We start from the raw sequence: 13,275 nt of genomic DNA, 5'->3' as shown, positions 1-13,275 counted from the left end.
CATGTTTCTTGCAGGTTCCCAAACAAGTGATGATTCTTAATGCCTGTCAACCTCGGCTAATCCAGGTCCCAGCCTGCAGCGAGGCTCCACTCTCTTTGCTGTCCCCATAGGAGAGGAGCACAGGGACTCCCAAATGACCATCCCCACACCTTGAAGCTGCAGACAGTGGGTTTTGGTTGGCACAGACATAACAAGCTGAGCAGAAAGGACCCTAGAACCAGGACAGGCTGGAAGACTGAATTAATTCTGATGAAATCTGTGAAATGCACTCAGCTCTGCCTTTGCTCACTACAGACTAGGGACAGCTGCTGTGCCTGACTTTTTCTGGGACAGTGAACTGGAAACAGTATCGCTGCATGGGCTGCGCCGCAGCTCGCTTCCTTGTCCTTGCCTGCAACAGCAATGTCCCCTTCCCCCACTGCAGCCATATGTAGTTTGGCTTTCTATTACTTCCTTTGGTAGTTCATTAAAGACATTAATCACCTTGTGCACAAAGACATTTCTCCTGAACTCCCTGCAGGCCAGGCCTCTTTCTCAGCTGTGGCTCTGCTGGCTGCTTCAGCCCTTTGCAGACACAGTGCTGGCAGCCCAGACCTGCCCCTGTTCCCCCACTGATCTGGGTCCCTGCTAGACACCGATCGGGTGGTCACCCCCAAGCCTCCCCTGCCACGTGTGCTCTGACAAGAGCCTCCTTTCCAGCTAACCTTCACCCCACCATGGTCTACATCTCAGCATTTGTTGTCTCCCTTTTTTCTGGCCAAACGGTCCCATCTCAGGACCAACACATGGCCACCTGCGCACATGCATCATGCAATAAGCCGTATATAAATGGCACATGGTCATCATGCAATAAGGATGCAAGATGTCCTGCTGCACATGGCTGACTGAGGGGAAAGCGTTGGGGCTGTTGCAGCAGCAAGAGGGCTGCAGGCTGTGTTAAACACACTGGCAGTTTGCAATAACCACCCCATACAGGGGATTCCAAACACTGAGGTTTGGCTCTGTGGCATTTGCAGCAAGGAAGGAGGAGGCCAGGAGCGAGCTGAGCTACAGTGCTGGCCAGGTGGGAGACAACAGCAGGCTCCAGCTCATATTTGGGCAGAAGGAGACAGAGCCCTCAGAAAGCAAAAGCTTCCCTGACTTGGCTGAGGGCTGGAAAGAGAGACAAGGGACACCTCCAGCTACGATACATCCACAGTGCCTCTAAAGCTGCTGCCTGTCCCCTTTCCCATGCTGGGTCTCCAAGTGCTGCTCCTGACCCAATATTTCTTCATCCTCCATCCCTGCGTGCTCTCTGTTGGACTTCACTCACCCATGCTCTCTACACAAGCTCCCATGCTTGCTGGTAATTTTTTCTGCTCTCACCTGCCAGAATAGCAACACTGTCCTCTTTCTCACGGATGGTGCTGAATGAGGTGCGGGTGCTGCGTGGAAGGAAAGCTAGCAAGGCTCGGGGCGCTCAGGGAATATTGGCAGGCCAGCAGGAGAAAAAACACATCAGTATAGTCACTGATATCTTCTGCTCGTTGAAGCTTACCGCTAGCAAAGATCAAAGCAAAGTGTTTGGGAGGGTGGGGAGGTGAGAAATAGCCCTCCCTTTCATATGAGATCCTTGTACCCTGCATCCAGATTACATACAGTGTCTTCTGTATCTTTCCTCCAGCCCTCAACCTTTCATCTCCCTCCCACTTCATCTCCATTAGCATAGTTACAGGGCCTTGCTTATTAAATCAAAGCCCAAACTCCTATAGTATATAGAGAGATGCAGGCACATATGCTATATCGACATGAGGATCCTGCCATCAGTTGTACGTTACATCTCAATCTCAGACATCAGTTGTTTTCTTTTACACTCCTCCACTCTGTCAAAAACAAATAAAACCAAAGAAAGAAAAGACCCTCTCGAAGAAGCCAAGGCATGGCAATTTGTAGCTGTTACTCGCCTCTTCATTGCCTCTCACTGCTACTTCCTCAGGGGATCAATCAGTCCTGCAACGCATGAGCACATCCCCTCCTGAAGTGCAACCCTGGATGAGGGTTGGCAAGGGTGCGATTTGCAGAGAATAGGGAAAATAACTGATATACATTAACAAAAAGAATAACATTGCTGGGGTTTTTTGTTCTTTTGTGTTGCGGTGTGATTTTTTTTTTTTTAAAGAATGCCCCAGAGGGAACAAGTGGGTCTGGCTGCTAAAGGGCAGCATGAGAAAATCAGCTAGAGACTCGTTACTGTGTAAGCTAATGAACGATCAGTTCAGCAGGCAAGCAGGGAATAGTTTCTGCTGGATAGCATGCTGTTATTATTCTAATAATTCGGTATTATTTTTATTTTTTTTTTTTTTTTCTGGGATCATGGTGGATTGCTAATGGCTCAGTTTGGCCCTTCTTCTGCATCTTGCCTAATACTGACTTACTCAGGAGTCCATGTAACCTCCCAAAGAAAGTCCCATGCTCTACCAGATGGCACTTTTCACTGGGAAAAACGTTACTCTGTTTCAGTTCTACACAACAAAAGACAGAGAGGTAAAACCGCTTCCCTCTTTAAAGGAATGCAGTTGAAATAAATGCATCTTTGTCTTCAGACTTGTGTTAATACCTCACCCCAGAGAATTTGGATCTGCAGAATATTAAAGTCTCCCTGACTTATTGCCTCTTTAAGGAGCATGTTGATTTTGCGTTTGCTCTGAGCTCCACGTGTTACTGAAGCTAACCGGGACTGTTTCCATTTCTACTGGCAGAGAGCTGTAGCCTTTGGGGCCCTAACCCTATTAAGGGAAATGCAAATGTGTCTATCTAAAATTCCCGCTAGAGTTTTGGAAACGAACAGCATGCTTCCCCATACTGCCTTCCTTGCAACCACATGAAGATTTCCACTCTCACCTTGCTAATATGCCAAAATATAAAGCCTGTGTGTTTCTGGCTTAGTAGGATCCCTATTCACATGAAAAAAAGCTTTATTTTTAGAGAAGAAAGGCTAAGCTGTGAGTGAAAACTGTGACTGTCACACAATGGACAGGTCTGGCCTCTGCTGCTCGCTGTTTCTCAAATCCCTTCTCTGCCTGCTGCAGAGCCCAAATTTTACTTCTTCACTTTCTTTTTTGCTTGTCACCAATGAGTATTTGGGATCCTTTCCAGGTGAGCAGATAGATTTGCAGGTGTGAAATTCCCCTTATTCCTCCTCTGATTTTTCCTAATTGCGTCACATCAGCGTTTCTCCCCAGGCACTGCTCGCACAGCCCAGGATAAAGAATTAAATACCTGAAAATAGTAATACAAAGAATAAATGCCCCCATACCCTTTGGAGAGAAATGGACACACGAGTGGGGGAAACCCATTCCTGACGCGTGCTGCCAGCCTCTCAGCAGGGCTGCCTTCGCCAAATGACAGTGGAGCCTCATCAACGTCCCCGCTGATGATATTGGCCCATGTTCACCCAAGGCTCTCTGTGCCCAGATCCACGAAGGCAGGCAGACAGCCCGCCCAGTCCTGGCAGCCGTAGCTGAGGAAATGACTCGGCACTTGTGTTTTAAATGCTTTTCCTTCTTGGGGAAAGCATATGGGACAAGCTCCCACCTTCTTCAGTGGCGGCTGCAACTGCCGAGCACCCAGTGCCTGCCCCAGATCCTCTGCAAGAGACCTTGGACACAGGAGGCTGGTGTCACCCCCAGGACCTGCTCCCTCCTGTTTGGCAGGATTTCACCCATCAGCACCCTCCTTAGGGCTGAACCTGACTCTTTAAGGTCCTGGCATCTCACTAAACAAACATGCAATTACTAGAAAGCCACAGCCCATCCCTGCCAGAAATTGAGCATTCTTAACCTCAATTTGGTCTAATGTGAATTGATGCTCTGTGATTCATCTGCCTGCATCACATCTTTTCCTATTACAAAATTTAAGGAGATGTATTTCCTTGTAGTACCTATGTTGTATTAATCAGACTGCATCTGATCTTTAAATCCATGTTTCTGTTGGCTTAACTCACATTAAATAGTCATACCTAGCATCCTGAGCTCTGCAGGGAAAAAAAATCCCAAAGCATTTACATGAGATTTCCAACACAGCAAAAATAAAAACAAGTCTACCAACACCACAACAATTACATACTATTACAGGGCTGGGCTTATTTAGATTGTGGAAGTTTAATTATAAAAAATGCATTTTAATTGATTGCTGCTGGAATAATTACAGCAACACCTTTCCAAGAAATGGCGGCCAACCTATGTTTGTCAACAAAGAAGCTTCCTTTAAATTCAACATGCAATAATTGTTTAATTAAGCCAAATTTAGATCCTCGTTTGAGAACATTCAAATGTTTGCTTATTCCTTCCTGTCTCTGAGAGGTAATTTAAGAGATAAAAAGCAATCTCCAGAAATACTCTATCTATACATGTAAGTATCCAAGAAGACGACGAAAAAGAAATACTTCATTTTATAGCTGATCTGGATCTAAGCTTGCTGCTATTGATAAGAACATAAACACAGAGTGAGTGATCGCTACAAATCCCTCTCTAATTGGTACTGGGAGACCTTCATAAAATATGAACAGACTCCAAACGACATGTTCATTTTCTAATATGCAAAACAGATTCAACTGTTGATACACTAGCAGCAGCCACAGCCCGTACTCGGTATGAGGACTCCACAGTCACTATAGCTATGCATACATGGAAGGAGAGGAATAAATAATTCATTGGTTTTCAACCTCTTTACGAGTTTCCTTGCAGCTGCAAAATCCTGCTGCTGTCCTGTGCAGATCTCTGGGTTTCAGGTGTGCAGCTCCTGAATGTCCCTTCTCAGTAGCCCAACACTTAAGCACGCACACAAGGTGATCGCTGCACCATTGAAGCTCTAGGGCTTGGTGCTGAACGAAGGTTTTTTTAGTTGCTGGTCATCCTTGCAAAGTGGCCTGAGTTTTGCAGGGACAGATTTACCAAGCTGGTGACTCATCTTCTGTGAGCAGCGCTCAACAGGGCTTGTCCCCCAGGTCACTGCCAGGGAAATCTGTTGCTGAGCCATCGTCTTTCCCGGGCAGCGAGAGCAACCACCATCGTCTGCCCGATGCTGCCGGGGCTCACCTGGGGACTCCAGCCAGAGGCCAAAAGCAGGAGTCTCTGCATCACAAATTAAATAAAGCTAAGGAGCTGGGGTTGAAACAACTCATATCCCCTGAGGAGCTGGGCTATGCACAGGATCGGATGCGCATTATGTGTGCACGAATGGAGGCCGAGACAAAGAATAAGAGAAAACTATTCCCAGCACCGGTTGTCTCAAGTAAGCAGCCTCTCATGCTTTTGCTGCCAACAGGACACGGTGCTCATGTTCACTGTGGACCACCCAGGGATTTGCAGCTCTCACCTAAGCTTCAGCCCTCCTGTGCCCTCACATCTGGCACAGGACACCCTTCTTCCTGCACCTCTCAGCTCTGACCTGCAGCATCCCCTGCATGTTGGGTCTGCCCTGAGCGCAGTCAGTCATGGCAAAAGACAGCAAGGCAGAGTTTGCTAGCAACTGTGTTGAGGCTGTAAAGCTCTTTTCCAAACATGGCTGAAGACAGAAGCTGTGAACATGTCTTTAAAGCTGTTCAGAAGGGTTTTGCTCTGCTACGTCACTAGGCAAACCTTTTAGCTATGCCACTGTCATTTACCTTTTATAGTCACCTGGCACTGCTGCATACTTCTGCTGAAGGAACTATGTGTGTGTGTGTGCGTGCGTGTATATATATATATGCGCACGCACACACACTCTAAATTCACCTTCCCCCTAAACAATTGCCTTGGCCTTCAAACAAATGGCACAAAACTATAAAGTCTCCTAACCTTTAGTTAAGAACCCTCCAAGCGGCAGGTGTGTATTTTCATACCGGTAAGCCACACCACGCACCCAGCTGCAAACACAGAGCCTGCTCATTACCATCTATTCTGTGGGATGGAATGAATTCAGGAAGATATTTTAGTTTTTGAAATGTGCCCATGTTCCAGTGATGCAACAACATTAGCATCAACCACACACATGAAATATGAGGTTACCGCATGTTGTATCTACTACCTATTTTTGCTTTCTTAATGATTACGGCTTGCTTAAAATCATAAGCTACTGACGTGTTATGCACAGAGACCACAGGACCTGTAGGTGGATGCTGCCCCACACAGAGGTATTCACAATCACTGTGCAACGATGAAAAGTCCACAACTGGAAGCATCAGAAATATGAAAGTTGTCACTGGGCTGTCACAGTGACAGCCCAATGACAACAGCACCCTCTTGATATTTTACAGTTTTATCACTTTCGTGGATATTATTGTTACCAGTTTACGATCATCACTAGCACATCATTAACGGCTCTCTATCACTGTCACCTGAGCACAAATGGGTGCATCTCATTCTGTAAATTCACCCACTGTCACACCAAAGCTTGCTCATCTTAACTGGTAAGCAGATATATGTCAGGCAGAGATAGGCAGTGTCACAGTTGATGCTGAGATACATTTTGCATACTATCTCCTTAGACAGGGTGCTGTCATTTTGCTGCAGTTCATCCCGCCACTTCAGCATCGCCCCGCAAGCTGCCCGACAAGGCTTTTTGCTTCTGCCATCACCACCGATTCTTAGTATATATTCTCTATTTTGAATGACGCTGCTTCAGGCACTTGCCATAAGGACTACATTTAGCACACGAGGCCGGCTCCTAGCACAAGACAGGACTTGCCATGGGGCTGAGACCTACTAGTCTTCCTCAGATGTCCTGTTGAAGACCCTGATAGGGTCAGCACCAGGTTTACAGGGTCCAAACACCCTTGGCTTAACCACCAGAGAAACAGGTAATGCTAATGACAAGGAAACGCTGTGTTCTCTATCTCCATGGGAACAAAACCTGGTACTTTTAACTGGTAGCATGGCCAGTCTTTTCTCAGAAGATAAGGACCATTGCGTGGGCACGGTTTTCATTCTCTGTAAATAAACAGATCTTACTGCTGATAGCTAGTCTTGGCAACTGGGAAGGGAATTTGCTGGAAGATGAGGAAGGAGATAATTCCTGGCAAAAGTTTCACTCCAGCCCTAAAGTACTAAAACCAGGTCTCCTAACGGCCTGGTTTTTTTGGGTTGTTTTTTTTTTTCTTCCTAGGGTTCGTGGAATAACACCTTCTTTTGTGCTTACAAAACAAATGCTGCCTTCCGTAGTCTGGAAGAACTTAGGAAGTTTTTAATTATAAGAAGAGAAAAATGAGGACAAGTGAAGTTGGACTGTGCGGAGTGCTCTGCTGGTCTGATCTAGGACAATGTGCCCTACATAGAGCTCAAATATAACATCCTTTGGGAGGCTGTCTTGCTTCCATTCAGCTTTTGTGAGACCACCCCCGCCCCTGTGGTACTAATGACAGATTTCTGAAGCATAACTGGTATCATGGTCTTGCTATCAACGTTAATGCTGTAAACAAAATCATTAGTGGCAGGCATAGAGAGGGAGGGAAAACTATGCGCAGATGGAGAATTTATTCTAGTTATATTCTTGCAGTTTCTGCTTTCTTCCTGCTATCAGCACTGAAATAGCTCATCCCCAGCCACAGTCAGCAACTCTACCCCAGGTGGGTGATGCTTTCCCTTGATAGATACAAGGTCTGTCTTTTTTCTTCTATTTGTCTAGACTTCCTGCCAAGGAAGTGCCATTGGACTGAGCTGAAATAGTTGTTCTTCCTTGATGGAAACCTTGTAGTTGGCAAATAGAGGGGTATTAAGGAAAATAGAAAATCTTTAGATGTGTTATTAGACACTCCAGTAAAAGTGTGGCCAAATTATTACTTCTCTCTCCTATGTCATACTGGACAGGAAATTTCTGCAATCTTTAATCTGCAACCCTCCAACAGAAAAAATCACAACTTTTACAACTTTCCACCCCTTCAAAGAGCCTTGATAATTCTCCTCCTGTACATTCCTGGGTTCTTTTTGCAGGAAAGCATTTTTCCCTTCTGTGTATTTCTTAGCAGAGAGAACAGCTTGTGTCCACCTCTACCCCACTCTCCACATGACTAAACTGCAGAGAGGATGTTTTGGTAACTCAAAAGGTTACTACAGACGTGAGCCAACAACAATCCAACAGGCTCTACAAAGGGAAGGGTTCCTCCAGCCCCTATGTACACACACACAGAGGCTCAGGGAGTGAAAGCAGTGTCTGACACCAGGTTGAACTGAGAAATTCTTCGTGCATCACATCCCAGCGGCGCGAGCCCCTCGTGCACAGCACTGTGCTGCTCACTCCAAGGCAAGCAAATGCTGCAACAGCCCCTAATGCAACCATAGGGCTGTGTTATGGTTTTTGTTTTCCCCTGGTTCCCTTCTGGACTTATTTGTTGCTTCTAATCTTGGCATTACCTGGCAAGCCAGTTTTTTCTTTTCCCAACTATATCATATAACAAGAACAGCACAGCTATGTGCTGTGATTTAGCAGCATGCAGATACACCCTAGGATGGACTCTGCGGTGCAAATTCAGTCTTTAATACTCGTTTTTAGAGGCAATGGTTTTGCTCATTCTTGAAACTAGGACTCTCTTACCTCTCTGTCATTATTAGGCATGCCTCTTATTGTGGATCTGGACTCCACTTGCACCAAGCTGCTGTTATCTGCTAGGTCTTTCTTAAATTGCAAGGACAGATGGCTAAACTGGGGCTGAAGAAGAAGTTGTTCACACTAAACAGAGACTTCTGTGCACTCCGTGGGTGGAAAGGGGTGTCTTTGTTGTACATCACGGCTATAGGAAATATGGAAATGAAACCTCAACATAATGAGTCAGGCAGAGGTTAGAGAAACAAGAGGAAATGAATTGTTGGGGGTCTTATATCACTTTGGAAGCAATGAAAGAGAAAATGCAAGACATTCTGAATAACTGCAAAACTACCCTACCCCTATGTCTTAGCACAAACCAAAATGACTCAGAAATCCTTTGCCTGGGTGTTTGGGGTTTTCTTGCATGGACCCTAAAGGTGAGTTGCACATTTGGAGCAAGATGTCCCATATTTCAGACACACCACCCCCCCCCCCCCACCCCCAGTCAGGAATAAAGAAACCAAAGTAAGAGAAAGCATGGCAAATGCCGCTACTTACAGGTATATGTCATTTCAAAGCTGTCGCTAATGTTCACAATGTCGATCTGGGGAAGGAGCTTAGGGGGTTCCGTGAGCTGAGACAACGCAAACCTAAAAGCCGCATGTTCCTGGGACTGTTGATTAGGAAATAACCCCCCTGGGGAGAAAAACAGAACAACAAGAAGAAAGGTCTTAAGGACACCCATATCAGCAACCTCTTCAGTCCAAAACATTCCTGTGAGCAGAGGCTACAGCTCCCCAGCCCAGGGAGTGCCTCTACACTCAGAAACCCTCCAGCACGCAAGACCTGGGGGGTTTCGTGCCCACTGTGGACAGGCTGGGAGCAGAAAACCTTTCCAGCCCATGCATTATGTAATGCCTGGATCACATATAGGATCCCTGATGCATCCTTGGGCCCGGCAGCCTGCAGGGTCAGGATGAGCCATGGGGTTTGGCTCAACCTCCTCACCCCCCGTAACTTTAAGGAAGAGAAATGGAAGTGCTGTCAAGGGCTTATAGAGGAGGAATGAGAGTCTGTCTTTCTCCTCCCCTCACTTGTAATTAGGCTCAGTTTAAACCCTGCTAAGAGGAGGGGTTTGCTCCAGAAGGGGTGCAGGGGTTTCCCCACACTATGGGACTCGGGGGTATGGGACAGACTGGCTGAGCCTGGCCTGACAGGTGCAGCGCTCGGTGGATGGGGACAAGGCTGTGAGAGCCAGAGCGATGTGGGACCATGGCCAAACAACTGCTGCTACTGGAAGTTTGCTGCATGGAAAAACCCTAAATTTAACAGGTGACAGTGGCCAAACTCAAAGAGGGAAGGAAATCAAAAGCTTGACGCTCAAAGGGATCGATCCAAGCAGAAGTACAAGACAAGCCCAGAACCACAGGATGATATAAATAGGATAGGAACTGGGACCAGGCTGGACCCAGGCTCAGAGCCTTTCACCTGCCATGGACCTGGAACAAAGTGCTGCGATAACCCAGCCCTAGGAAAAGTTTCCTGCTGCTCCCCCAGCAGGAAACTTGGCTTGTGGCAGATCCCTTCACAGCCTCCAGAAAGATGCTATTAAATTCAGGCTGTCTTGTAATCTACATACATTTAAAGTGAGCACTGTTATTGGCATTTTATGACTAGGGAAACAAAGCACTTAGCAACAAGGTAGAATTAAAATAAAGAAGCAGAAAGTATCAATGCCCACCCTCCAGGGCAGATGGCTTGGGGAAGAAACAAATGTGCAAGGACCTGCTATCAATGGCACTTTGCATATCTTTAGTATAGAGGGCATCTCCTTGTTGTGTGGAAGGGGCTATTTGTGCATGAATATCCACACCACCACCACCACTCCCGCCCCGTTTCTCCCACCCCCAGCCTAATCATGGGTGTCAGAGGAATAAGATGCTAGTAGCCGAGTTAAGCTATTAGATGTGTTTGTTGAAAGGGAAAAAATCTGGGATGTTGCACAGATTTGGGGTAAAGAGGACGCAGGAAGAGGGGGAGACAGGGATGCAGCATCAACAGCAATAAAAGCACTGATTGTGCAGCTGGACTCAGGCAGGAGTTGCCTGAACTTGGTGGCTTAGCAATTGATTGGCATTGTAAAGAGAAGGGAGGTGGGAAAGAAAACCGGCATGCAAGGAAAGAGAATTTGGGGCTAGGTTACAAACCATCATCAATAAAGATCAATGAGAGAATAATAATAAACCTGGGGAGGGAGGGAGAGGAGCACTGAGAAGTTACAGGAAGGGAGAAAGGAATCAAACAGGCGCTGCTGGTGTGCAGGGGAAGCAAGTAGCAAGAAATGAAAAGAGACTTCAATGCAAAATCTTCCTCCGATAGCTCTGCCCTTATTCTTTAGCAACAACAACAGAGAGAGCCTGTTTGTTACCTCTCGTCCCAGTTACCTACAGATGAGAGCATCCTCACAAAAATGTATAATGCAACCGCTGATTTTGCAAATGCAGCAATGCACAATGGCAGCCCAGGCATTCCTCAGAGCAAGAAACAGATTTTTTTTTTGTCCTTCCTCCATTTCAGAGGCACTTTTCTCCCTCTGTGTTGGTGTGTGTGAAGGCATTTATTTCCAATCTTCCCCTCCCCCAAAGCCAAATTGATACATCTCTGCTCTTGCAAAGCTGGTACCAATGCACAAATCGAGCCCTCGCTGTTCACCCCTTTGCGCTCTCTCACACATATACACACACACACACAACACAAACACATTTTGCCTTTGCAAGCAAATGAATGGGGCAGTTTTCCCCCATCGCCCCCTCTCCACCCCTACCCTCTTGCCGGGGAACGTCACTCCCAAACGGCCCCGAGCTCTGCACTCACCTATCTGGATATTGTTGGGGAAATTGGCCCCTAACACCGCCCCTAGGAAACTGGTGCAGAAGAAGGCAAAAATGTGCTGCATATTCCCTTTTGCATTGGCGAAAAAGAAGCCCAGTTCCAAGCATAGATTTGATTTTTCCCCCGCTCTGCTCTCTTTAGCTGCCTCTCTCGCCTCCCCTCCGCTGCGCCTTCGGGGTTGCGCGTCTCCCTCGCTCGGAATCCAGCGCTGAGACTGCTGCTTAACACTGCCTGGCAGCAGGATTAACTGAGCCCCGTGAGGAAGAAAGAGAGCCCGCTCCTCATCCACATCCCTCCCCCGCCACACACAACACGCACACGCACACGCACAGACCAGGCGCTTCCACCGCACTCATTCGCCTTCTCCCAGTTGGAGCCCAACAGCTGGGTACCGCATCCCCCCCTCACCCCGGCTATCCCTCCCGGGGGTCCTGGCTGGGGTCTCTAAGGGCAATTCCTACCTGCCCCTAAATTCCTGGCTTTCCCCCTCAACTTCTCTTGGCAGGAGCTAGAAGGAACCTGCAAATCAGTAGGTGGCAAACTCCTCTAGAGAAAGGGCTTAAACTCCTCTGCCTCTGATCCATCGCTTCCCAGCCTGGGCTCTCACCCCTGGGTCCAGGAGTTGAACAGATCAGCCTCTACAGCCCGGCTCATTAGGATAACAAAGAGGGTTGCATCCTGCAAACGTGCCTTGGAAGGAAGGATTTCAGAGCAACAGAAAACAGAGGTCCCAAAGGAGGAAAAAATGACACCACCCCCCCACCACCAACTTTCTCGCTGATTTTTCCTGCCTATTGTTAACCTCTGAGGCATTTCACCCCTGTGCTTGATGTGGACGTGCTCACCAGCACTATCAGATAGGGCAGGCTTCTGAAATTAGGTGGCTATATTAGCCTGGATCATTATAGGTCCTGTTCTATAGCAGTTCTAGTGAGGTTGGAACTTATTTGACCATAAGCAGCTTTAATCAAAAACAAAAGGGGAACAAAAATCAATAAAAGTAACAACGATAAAAACCAGCTCCGAGGCACAACTTGGGATTTAGAAATATTTGAGGAAGAACTGCTGTGAACACAGAGCCATAGCCATCTCAGAAAGGAGAGAAAATTCACCCCTGAAACACATAAAGTCCCAAACCAAACTTGGGGTCTCTTGTGCCTGAATACCCATGTCTAAGCACAGAGATTCTGCCCTTACCATTTGCAACCTGCATACACACAAGGGGTAAACAGCAGAGAGGAAACAAACCAACCAAAAAAAAGGATAGAAGGGAGCAGAGTTAGAAGTAGGACTCAGATGCCTGGTGTCCTGGTTTGGTGTAGGGTGCCTCGCCCTGGTCCCCACTCCCCCTCCCCAAAAGCATGTGGTTAAATTGGAAGAGCATCAAAGAGTGATGACCAGTGTTCAAAGGTTGGGAAATGCTCCTGCATAAGGACCAGCTGGACAGATGAGAACTCTGTAGAGTGGGATAACCAAAATGGGATGTGACCAAAGCCAACAAAATCTGTGGTAGCACAGAGACATTCGCTTTTGGCCACAGGGCCCAGGTGTGACATAACTTTATGGTGCAGGGATAACACTACTCTTTATATCCTCAAGCCTTTTATGAGCAGAATAGTCTTGAAAACAGAAGTAGTAGCATCTTTTTGTTGGCAGGTCCTCTACTTCCTCTGAAAGAGATTTACTACAAGTTTTTTCCCCACATGACCCTTCCTGCCAGCTGCAACAGAGTCCTTGGGTAGCACAGCATCATACACCGTCATGCACTACCTCCACAGCCAAATGTGACAATGACTGGAAAATCATCTCTCATGTGGCTGTGGGCACAGGCTCTGGGTAAATGAG

General features: G+C 47.1%; 1 protein-coding gene across 4 annotated transcripts in view; it reads right to left on the bottom strand.

Annotated features, from left to right (window-relative positions):
- GRIA1 (glutamate ionotropic receptor AMPA type subunit 1) overlaps window positions 1–11,494 on the bottom strand; it is a 132,628-nt gene extending 121,134 nt beyond the window's left edge. For all 4 annotated transcript variants that reach the window (XM_075715445.1, XM_075715446.1, XM_075715447.1 and 1 more), the window contains exons 1-2: window positions 11,413–11,494; window positions 9,097–9,234 (exon numbers count right to left, since the gene is read on the bottom strand). In XM_075715445.1, the coding sequence (XP_075571560.1) occupies window positions 9,097–9,234; window positions 11,413–11,494 (220 nt within the window). The remainder of the gene's footprint in view (window positions 1–9,096; window positions 9,235–11,412) is intronic.
- Window positions 11,495–13,275: the final 1,781 nt, after the last annotated feature.

The sequence above is a fragment of the Pelecanus crispus genome, chromosome 8 (genome assembly GCF_030463565.1).
Source record: "Pelecanus crispus isolate bPelCri1 chromosome 8, bPelCri1.pri, whole genome shotgun sequence".
NCBI lineage: Eukaryota > Metazoa > Chordata > Aves > Pelecaniformes > Pelecanidae > Pelecanus > Pelecanus crispus.
This window is presented reverse-complemented; position numbering and strand designations above follow the sequence as displayed.